We start from the raw sequence: 11182 nt of genomic DNA on the forward strand, positions 1-11182 counted from the left end.
TCTACACAAAGACATGATTTGAATGTTTCATATAAAATGTCATAAATATGGAACTATAGATGTATGCTGCCAACAAGATGCTCCCAGGGCATCATAATTGTGTTTACTGCTGGAACATGCATGTGCTTTGGCTCAGAGTGCTTCTACAACTTTGAAAGTTGCACTGGTCTGGAAACTCTGCACTGAACTTGAAGAGCCAAGTGAACGAGCTGACCCAATAAACATGAGGCTTCACGCTAACACCATACTTTGTAAGTACTTTAATTTTAACTACTTTATTTCAACTATGCAAAGCGAAATTAGCACCATTAGTATCGTTTTATGATGCTAACGATGAAGGTGAGGCTGCTAGATTGTAGCGATAGTATTTAGTTAGCTTGCAGTATTAGCATGTTAGCCTATAGCGTACTGTAGCATGGACCCACAGTAAACATAAACATGTGTGTTAGTTAATGTTGGAGACTGTCTTAATGTGCTGTCGCCCAACGTTATACAATTGAGTTTTTAGGCCATTATACATATGAAATACACGACAGAAAGCGAGCGGGCTGTACAAGGTTTGAATGGGGAGGAAGTGAGTGAAACAAAGTGATGTGTAAACAAGAAGACGTCAAAGCATTGTTCGGCATACAGCAATATACAAACAATATAACATATTATACTGTATAATATCCCAGTGAGCATCTTTCCATTGAAAGGACATTTAATAAACGACTGTGGTCAGCGCTGAAAAGACGTCAAAAGTTCAAAAGTTAACTTCTTTTTTCTAATACTTGTTTTTTTTTGCAGATGACCATCTGAAACCTGCTCCTGTGACGACATTTAAAGAAGTAACGGGAGATTTTGTTCATCAATCGTGTATTTTCAATTTCATTGTAGTTGAATTTAAAGAACATTCTTCATGTTGTATTTATATTGCTGCTTAATAAATACAAATTAACTGTTGCCTTTGTCACTTGGTCTTCTTTGTCCTGTACGTGGAAACTGTTGATGTGTTACTATGACTACGTATTTAATTGCTATTTCACTGTGAGCATTATTAGGTTTAAAAGACGTTTAAAATACAGTTATGGTTAAAAAGACATTCAAAAGTGAACCTTTTTTTCCACCGACTTTTTGAAGACCATATTTCACCAGGATTTGCAATATTAGCTTTCAACTGAGAAATGTGGACGTGGTTTCTTAGTAAGCCTCTAAAATGACGAAATACTATTATTTGCACAATGTAGAGGATGAAAAAAAAATCTCTATTGCAAATCCCAGTGAAATATGGTCTAAACGTGAACGTTTAATCAATGTCTTTGAAATAGTAGGTGAAAAAACGTTACCTTTTAAACCAATTTCGAACGTCTTTTCACCGGTAAAATGCTCACTGCTTACTGTGTCGATGTAAGTGACAGGGTGAGATCAAATAGGTCTCTTTTGCTACTAATTAATTTCATCTTCACTTAACTTTACTCTATTATTTTCTTCGTTATGATTCATTTAACACTCAAACAGCCCACTGTTTGTACTGCTCTTCCTTCTGTGTAGTGCCTTTATTCAGTCTGTGTGTGCGCTGGAGGAATCATGTAGGACACGATTCATCTTCTCTCCTCTATCACAGGAGCTCCTCTGTAGCCCGGGGTCAGATCTAGCTCCTCTGCACGCTGCAGCGGCTCTGCTCTGCTCTCCGCCTGTGGCACTCTGCATGTATACGTGTGTCTGTGTGTAGTTGTTGGTTCAGAGACAGAAAGAGAAAGGGAAAAGGTAGATAGATGGAGAACAGAGGGAAAAAGACTAAGTGGAGATTTGAAGCTCCTCTTGGCGTTGTTATACTGTTGCTCAACCCTCTGTGTTTCCGAGGATTGATCGTTGCCAATAAACTGCCTCACTCAGAAGATCTGTGAACACACAGAGGTGCCTTAATAGAAAAATCTTTGGCACTGTCACATCCCTCAATCACTTGCATCCCAAATCCCTCAGTCCCAACCTCATCACTAACTTCTAACCTCATTTGTTGCCTTTATTTTCCACAGAGGCAATTGCCTTTCCTCCACCATGCCCAAATATCATTACCTCCACACACCTTTGCTGCTAGTTAACTTAGCAGCAGCAACTGCTGCTGAATTTACAACTCAAACCCGCCAGAGCAGCACACGGTGCACAGTGTAATATTTGGTTGATCCTGTCCCCGAGGCTTTTATCCCCTGTAAGCACTATTATTGTTTGGGGAACAAAAAAAGCTGAGACCATCTGAAGTTCGGAGTCCCTTTCCAGCTGTTGACAGAGTGTCTATTATTCCTGGTATGAGCCTCGGTACGGGAGGAGTTATAAGCCAGGGAGAAAAGAGGACTTGCAAATCAAATTGCTTTAATCCATTGAAGCATCTGTCCTCATTCTCTAGAGGGCAGCAGGGTGTGTAGCAGAGGAGGCACTGAGCCCCGATCACGACTGGGAAGGGAAACAAAACCTGTCGCTGAGGAATCATATGCTGTGCCTTGGTCAGCCAGCTGTGCAGTACATGTTGGGTATGGATGGCAGGACTGTCAAATTGACAGATTTTTCCCCCTCTTTTCTCAAGTGTGAGATATGGTAAGAAGCTTGGTCAAAGTTTTTCATTATCATTCATGCTTCTATTTCTCAGTTTTTTCACCCATTTTTTCTGTGTTTCCACAAACGCACAAACACAACGTGCAGCTTTTAAAATTGTTTCGGAAAAAGAGACAAACAGTACAGCATCCCCAACTCTGTGATTCTGTCTGCAGCTAACAAAGTTTTTCCCCCTGATGGGTTGATTCTGTGATTGCTGTTTTTTGTCGTATTCAAACAGAATGGCTCATGATGTCAACCCGATTTCTTTTCCCCTCACCCACAGAGTAAATGTCTTTGGTTTTTGCGCTGTTTGTGATTAATGGAACATCAAAAGCCGATCTGAGCTCAGTGTGATACATTCCTGAGGATATGAGTCTGCCAGGGACACATAAACATCATTAATGAACAAGAGACAGACTGGAGAGAGGCAGAGTGACAGAAAAAGGGTGAGAAGAAGCAAACAGGAAGGCGATAGTTATTTTTGTCAATAATATGACATCTATATACCTGTGGTTTTGATGATGATTGCCTCAGTGAGTGATGGAGACACACTTTGCACCCAGGGATCTGGTGTGATTACCTACCATCAGTTTGGTGCGAAGGGACAAATGGATGGCAGCACCTTTTTTTCTTTCTAAATCCATTTTGGAAAATCACATCTCCCTTTGCTCTTTCATGCCCAGTGGCAAAAAAATCTGAAGTGTACAAAGGAAACTTCTTCACTCATCTATGTGGAGACAGCTATATTTATCTGGGTATGTAGCTCTCGGCTTCGAGGCTTAATTACCCGGACGAGAGGAAAGCAAAAATGAAATGCAATTATGCAACTGTGTGCAGGGTAGGCTATCTTGAATAGTGGAACTGTTGGGACATTACTGCTAACATTTCGCAGTAGAGGTCTGACCTTTGTGTCGTGTTTTTCTGTAGAACAAATCTGTGGATCCTTTAGGGAACAAATCCTGAACCCGTTTATCCAAAGCGTTTATAGGCTACTTCTGGTAGAAATGCTGAAAGGTGCGGTCTGTTTGCTCCACTTGGAGAGCGAGAAAGAGCAACAGACTTGTGCTCTCAAATGATTATTTTTTTTACATTTTGGCAAATCTCCCTTATTCACTCTTATTCACTTACTTGCTAATATGAAGCTACAACCAGCAGCGGGTTAGCTTAGCTTAGCATAAAGACTGGAAACCGAGGAAAACAGCTATCTTGGCAGTCTGAAGGTAACAAAACGTGTCTACCAAGACCTAAAGCTCACGAATCAACATGATATAACATTTTATTAAGTGAGATTATTTTGTCACCTTTGGAAAGAGCCAGACTAACTATTTACTCCATTTCCATCTTTATGCTAAGCTAAGCTAAGCACAGACATGAGAGTGTTGTAGATCTTTTCATCTAACTATCAGCAGCCACATTAGAAAACACTGTTACAATTAGTCGGACAAGCGTTCACATTCTAAACTGGCAAGGGAAATCTGAAATGGAAAAGTTAATGTGACATACTTTACCTTCTCCTGTTTCAGTGCCCTTGAGCAAGAATCCTAACTGCTCCAGCAAGAGCTGCTCATTGGCCATCAGTGGAGCGCTGCAGGCGTAAAGGAGTGGGAGCTGCACATGCATGAAGCTGAAAAAAAGGCATTAAAATGAAATCTCATTGTGTTATGTCTCTGTGCCTCCCTGTCGGCGTCAGCGTGAAGGATGTAGAGCCAGAGGGGGGGGCAGGATGGAGTGTTCCTGGAAGACGGTGCTGCTGCTGGTGTGTGCGTCTCTTGGGGTCCAGTACACAGCCATCCGCACCCTGAGGGACTCTCTGTCTGGGCCCTGTCAGGGGACCTACCGCTGCCAGACCAGACACCACAGAGGTATGCCTCAATAGCCAGTCAAGATTGTCCCACATACTGTCCTGCCTCGCTACAGGAGAGCAAAACGTGTGTTTAGCTGTTGGTGTATAAGCTCATATGTATTGCAAGTGTGTATGTTGTGTATGTTGCATGTATGTGTTGTGTTACAAAACTCGGTTGTGCAGCACCAGTAGGGGGAATTACACAGACACACACTTGATTGGTAATATTAGTAAAATGTTACCAAAAAGCCTCTCGCAAAGAGATTCAGTAAAGAGCCAGAATTAAAACTGTGACTGAAAATGAAGAAAAAGGAAAGCAGATCATTAAACGAGGGAATTCCCTACAAGTGGGGAGGATAGATAAATGAAATATGTGTGATTCGTTTTACAATTATCCTCCAATTTATCTCCATTAATCCCCTCTCATAGTGCAGCTGTAGATGCAGCTCTTGTGTATGAAAGTAACATCCCCTTTGCAATCAACTCCTCATCAGCAGTAATTACACGTTAGCTATTTGCACTATATTTAGAGATCCGCCATTTCATAAGCCCCTTCGGTAACCACCGGCAGACAAGCAACTTACTCAGGCATGTTTACCCTCTAAATTATTTAAGCTTTATTGGCTTGATTCAGTCGTTCACTTTCTCCTGGACTGAATTATGATGAAAAACCGACACTTTCGCTTTTATGAGCTGAAGTAACTCTTCTGGAATAAGTGAAATAACTCTTCTTTTTTTTTATCACAACCTGGCTCTAGGAAAAAGGTAAACTTGTTGTAGGACTACATGATGCAACTGACTTCAGTATCACATAATATGAGTTAAACATGTGAAACGACTGACTTGGTTGTTTCTTCCTTCTAGACTCCAGGTGGAAAGCTTTGTGCGATGACGGCTGGATGCCCGTCGATTCGCCTCGGAAGCACATCCTGCTGTTTGCCACCACGCGCAGCGGCTCCTCCTTCACCGGGCAACTCCTCAACCAGCACCCAGGGATCTTCTATGTATTTGAACCTCTCTACCACGTCCAGCAGGCATTCACCAACTCCAGCAGCAGGCTGCGTCGCACCCTGGACCGCCGGGCCCTACTGGGAGCATACAGAGACCTCCTCCTCAATTTGTACACCTGTGACCTTCACTTCATGGAGAATTACATCCGTCCGGAGCCCCAGGACCACGTCACAAGCTCCTTCTTCCGCCGAAGCTCCAGCCACGCACTCTGTTCCCCTCCCGTGTGCTTCGACGGAGGTGATGTGGCGGCCTCTGCTACGCCTGATGAAACCTGGTGTCCCAAGAAGTGTGGGGCCCTGAACCTCACCCTAGCCTCCATGTCATGTCTGTCAAGGGAACACGTAGCCATCAAGACTGTGCGGGTCCCTGAGGTGGGGGACCTGCGCACCTTGACAGAGGATCCACGTCTGGACCTGAAGATTGTCCACCTGGTGAGAGACCCCAGAGCCATCCTTGCCTCACGCATGATGGCCTTCTCAGATCAATTCCGCGCTTGGAAAATATGGAACGCGACTGGACGGCAGCCTCGATATGTGGACTTGACACAGATCACCAGTACCTGCAAAGACATGGCGGCCTCTGCAGAAACAGGCCTGCAAAGGCCGGCATGGCTGCGGGGACGCTACCTGCTGGTGCGGTATGAGGACCTGGCGTTCAATCCAAAGGACAAGGTCACTGAGATCTACCGGTTTGTGGGGCTTGAGATGGAGGACAGGGTGCGGATGTGGATTGCAAAGAACACCAACAGTAATGTGTCGTTCCCTTCAGAATGGAACTACAGGTACTCCACCACCAGAGACTCCAGAGCGACAGCAGAGACCTGGAGGCTTCGTCTGGGCTTTGACATCGTGAGGACTGTGCAGAATCTGTGCAATGACACTCTGGCTCTGCTGGGATACAAACAGGTTCACTCTGCAGCTGAGCTCAGAAACCTGTCTCACAGTTTAGTGGAATACAGGACCTTTCAACCAATCACATGATAGATTAGATACAAAAAAAACCCTGTTTATTTATTTATTTATTACAGCTGACTTTCCTCTCTGTCACGATGAATGTAATGTATCTTATTTTTCAATAATGCCTAAAGTAATTTAATATAACTTTTTATGGTTTTGTTAAATATTAAAAGTGCCAAACGTCAAACGTGTGTGACACGGGAAAAAGTATTGAACTAGAATAAAGTCTATACTGCTGTATATGTTGATTGAAAAAAATGTATCTGCTTGTTCGGCGAAACACTGAATCTTTATGTGATTATTGATTATTATTATGCTGTTTTTTAAGATACATTTTCTCAGAATTTCAGTGTTTAAATGAGAATAAGAGAATTGAAAGAGCAGGGACCATTTCAGAGTAAACCTGACCTCTGACATATATATATATATATATATATATATATATATATATTCTCTGCAGCGCACAACAGCTCAATTTCTACGTGAGGATGTTGAGAATATGAGAACATATTTGTTTTGTTCTTAATACTGATTAACTGTTGCAATGCAAGAGTGCAAATGTTATGACTGGATGTGTTTGAACATTTTTTGTCAGTGTAACTCTACGGTTTGTATTTTCTAGACTTTTTCAAATAAATTATTCATATGTATGTAATACATATTTTTTCCATCCAGAGAGGAAAGCATAAGTGCTTGAGTTTTATTGCTGAAAACGGAACGGTGCAAACTGTATTTTATCTTGTAATCCCTCTGTATTTGGCTTGTCTTTCAGCCAAGTTTCAATCCAGCTGACGTGCCTGTAGTAAAATATGTTTCCGACTAAAGAGAACACATGCTGCTCACACTGTGCTTGATTTTGAGTTAACTTTGACCCTAAAAAGAATAATACCTGGCTCATTCAGCGGGGCCAGCTGTCTGCAGTGGCGTATATTTAGAGATTAGACAGTTGCAGGTTCTCTGCCAGTTCCCCCATTTGAAATTGGTCTTTGTGTCTACACAGAGAAAGGAAGTGTGCCATCTCCAGACACCAGCCCATTCATCTCCATACAGAGCTGCTCTCTTGAGATAAAGGCTGGAAGTAGTTTCTAAGGAGGAACTTATTGCATGAATCATTTCTTGCCTTTCAAATTCATTGCATCTTCTTATGGAGACTGGAATTGTAGCCCACTGGGAGCTTTATGAGCTTTAATGCATATGACGACGAAGAAAGCCACTTCAGAGAAAAGTATCTAACATGAGAGTGTTGGTCATGCTGCTCTGTGAGTACCATTAAATTTGAGGTGAAATTGCCCCTTTAATAATGTATTTTTAGACACCCAGTCCTCTCCATCCTTCCTGTAGCTGCCCTATAGCTGCTGACACCAGGGATATCTCAGCACAGACCACAGAATTGATCTACACATCCAGCTGAGGAGAAACAGGATTTAAGATGCATGGAGAAAAGATTGGCCGTCTTTCTTTGAACTTAATCTGCAGGGCTACACAAACTGGCCATAAAGCAAAGCTTTATGACACCCGGGGAGATGTGCTTCATCGGTTTTTCCATAACCACCCTGACACACAAAGCTGCAAGTGGCCTGAGTCAGCCGTCAGCTAATTACCCATTTCTTTGCACTCAATACTGGCAACCCTTTTCTGTCTCCTTAACTATGCTGACAAGTTTAGGTCTTATCAATACGGGCAACAAATATGAGGTGCATGCTGCTATTGGGAAATGCAAAATAGCCCACTGTTAATCTCCACCAGGGGTTCCTAAACTCTTTTGTTAGACTCACCCTAAAGCCTTTTCAGATGAACTCAAGCACCTCTTCATTGAGACATTTAAAATACTATCCATTACTTTAACTCTTTTAACTGTTTATCCATCACTTTAAGTTTATTATTTATCCATTTCCTTTAGCTACTTTCATCTAACTTCTTAGACTTTTATCTGTTTGCTTTCTACGTAGTTTCCACACATTCTGAATGTGCAGTGTTACAGCTGACTCAATATGTGCGTACATTTTTCACTCAAATCGTAATTTCTATTTGATCAAATTAGTTGAGCTAATCCACAATCTGTCCACATTTCAAGTAACTCCTGGTTGGGAAGGACTGATTTGCGGTGCCCAGGCTGGACAACATAACAAGAGTTTCAGAGGAGATGTGAGGAACTAACACACATTTATGGAATACAGTTGTTTTTTTTTAAACGCTCAAGCCAAGATGTTTAAAGCTGAAGCAACCAATTTTATTCTGGAAAATGGTTTCGTGGTGATGAAGTGACAGGGCACGCTAACGTGTCACACTGATAGCTCTTGGGAGCCAGGGCAGGTGATGAACTGAGTAATCTGCGTGTGTGGAAACAGAAATAAAGTATTTTGTGAATTTTGTTAGCAGGTTGAGGAGGAAGATCACAATCAAGCTGAAATACTTATGGTTCAAAGCTTGATGTACCCCTCTATGTACTCTTATCTACAGTGTAAACAACCGCAATTCCTGCAGGGAATCACATTAATATAGCAACTAATATTCATAACATACATACTAACATCATTTCTTTTCATTATTTCCCACAATGCAATAGCTAAAAAAGAAAGTAACAAACACTGGTTCCTATGAAACAAACTTCACCTGCTATTAAAATTCAAAACAGATGAATATTACAGGCTTCAGATCACCGGTATGAAGGAGGACAGACACAGTTTGAACCAGCTTCCAACGATGTTTTGATAAGCACCTTCCTGACCTTCCAGCACCACTGTTGTGTCAGTCAAATAAGCTCTATCACGTAAATCCCCCCTCTACTCTGCCCTGACACCTGTCTGTAATCACCAGCCTTAACCATTCGCTGCTCATAATGAAATGTGGGAGCGAAGGAGGTTGTGAGATGTCCTTGGATTTGCTCCTCCAGCTGCAGGTGTGTCAGGCAGGTTCATTATCTCACAGTCGATTCTTTATGGTCCTTATCTGGGCAAGCAGCCAGAAAGTCGTCAAATTATGAGCTCTCTCTCCGTCAACGCTGACACATAACCGCATGCTTTGATCAAAATCAATGTCATCCCCCGTGCACGTGAGCATACATAAACATGTGTACGTTCATGCGGTTTAATGGAGATATGGCAACATGATGATAAAGGTGACACCCAGCAGCAGAGAGGCAGAGGAGCATTTCTGATGCTCTGTGCGCTCCACAAATTGCCCACCTCATAAGAGAGCATTGATTTAAAAAAAGGTCATTGCTTGGTGAGAGAAGAACACACAGCATATTGACAATCCAGTTGTGAAAAATCCTGTTGATGACCAGAGAAACATCACCTATTCCTATTTTGTACCAGACTTACATCAGCACTTAAAGATAGCTTTTCACAGCACACAATATTTATATTTTCTCTCCGTCTCTTATTAAGTGCTGAGAGCTGCTGTAGGTTGGCTGTCATTTCCACAAGCTAAGTGCATGCGTTGTATCATAGGCCGAATGTTTTCTATAAAAATGCTTGAAGACGATGAGACAATACATTGAGCTCTCCTGAAATTTAAGCTCAGCACCTTTTCCTCTATTGACACGACCATTAAAATTCCAGTGGCACTGACACCAACAGGTTGCATTTTTCACTCTCCTTACTGGGAGCCAGATATGTCCTTTATGGAGAGATTAAGGAGCATTTAAGACTGAATGAAACCACTTTGAGCCACAGTATCTTTATTACTGGAGCCACACAGGCTCTGAGCAGACATCAGCCTCTGTCACACCCATCATTCAAATGCTGTTATTTCCCCCCCCATGCACACACAAACCCTCCATATGCACCCCTGCTCTTCAGAGGCCACCTTTAGATCTCTGTCTCTGCTCTCTCCATAAGCAATTTAGCTTAACTTTTTTTTTTTTTTTTTTTAATAAGAGTGTGTCTGTGATATCTTTTGTAGTGAAAGTTGCATTTTAAAGACATCTCTCCCCAGCATTTGTTTCCAGCTTTCCAAGTTCACTCACAGCTTATTTATTTTGTTTTCCACTGATCCTAATAAGGGGCTCTCACAGCGAACTTCAAAAGGCCAGCTGGCGATGCTGCATCTTGGGTAGAGCTCCTCAAGGTAAATGCAAGCAGGCTCCCTCCTCCGTCGAACTTAGCACCGTCAGCATTATCACACACACACTGCAGTTTAAAAAGACACCAGTGAACCTCAACAAGTATTTCATCAGCGAATAAGCTTCAACAACAGCAATACATTAAAGCACCATATGCATGTATTATTGGGGTCGGAGCCCCCTCTTAACTCTCAGCAGGCTCTAAATCACGGCTTTACGTCTTTACAATAATTAAATACTCAAATTATCTTGTCCTTTATCGTCCTATTGGGTGGAAAACACAGTCCACGAGGGCTTATGGTGAATGTTAAACTACTGTAATACCGCAAAGTAATTAGGCATTTTAAAATCTGAGATAATAGGCTCTAATTTTAAAAGGTGTCTATAGCTTATGAAGTGTCTGGCCTATTTTGAGAATTTTTTTCCCATGATGCACAGTGAAGCAGTCATCGGAGGTCTGGCAAGAGAGAGAAAATTACTAATAGCATCAGGTATGAGGCGTGTAACAATAGGCTCCTCCTGAGGCTCCTTAGATGGTAATTAACTAATATTCACAGTCAGCCTGTTTACAATAGAAAAAATACTGAGGAACTTTTAACTGGTTATCTCAGTTCAATACTGTTGCCATCGGACCATCAGCATCGCTACCCCTGCAGTGGGAGGTGCCCCCATGTGTCAAAACAATTATTAAAAGCAAAGCACAAAACGTACACACTCAAATCTGAAATGAAG

At 42.0% G+C, this 11182-nt stretch overlaps 1 protein-coding gene across 1 annotated transcript; it reads left to right on the plus strand.

Annotated features, from left to right (window-relative positions):
- Positions 1-4243: 4243 nt before the first annotated feature.
- On the plus strand, positions 4244-6408 carry LOC306698273 (carbohydrate sulfotransferase 1; the record flags this gene model as incomplete). The annotated part of the gene is made up of 2 exons (XM_079162516.1): positions 4244-4436; positions 5282-6408. Exons 1-2 carry the CDS (start codon positions 4298-4300, stop codon positions 6406-6408), a joined length of 1266 nt encoding a protein of 421 aa, XP_079018642.1. The 5' UTR covers positions 4244-4297.
- Between the last annotated feature and the right edge of the window lie 4774 nt (positions 6409-11182).

Source organism: Pholis gunnellus, assembly GCF_910591455.1.
Source record: "Pholis gunnellus genome assembly, chromosome: 7".
Classification (NCBI taxonomy): Eukaryota; Metazoa; Chordata; class Actinopteri; order Perciformes; family Pholidae; genus Pholis; species Pholis gunnellus.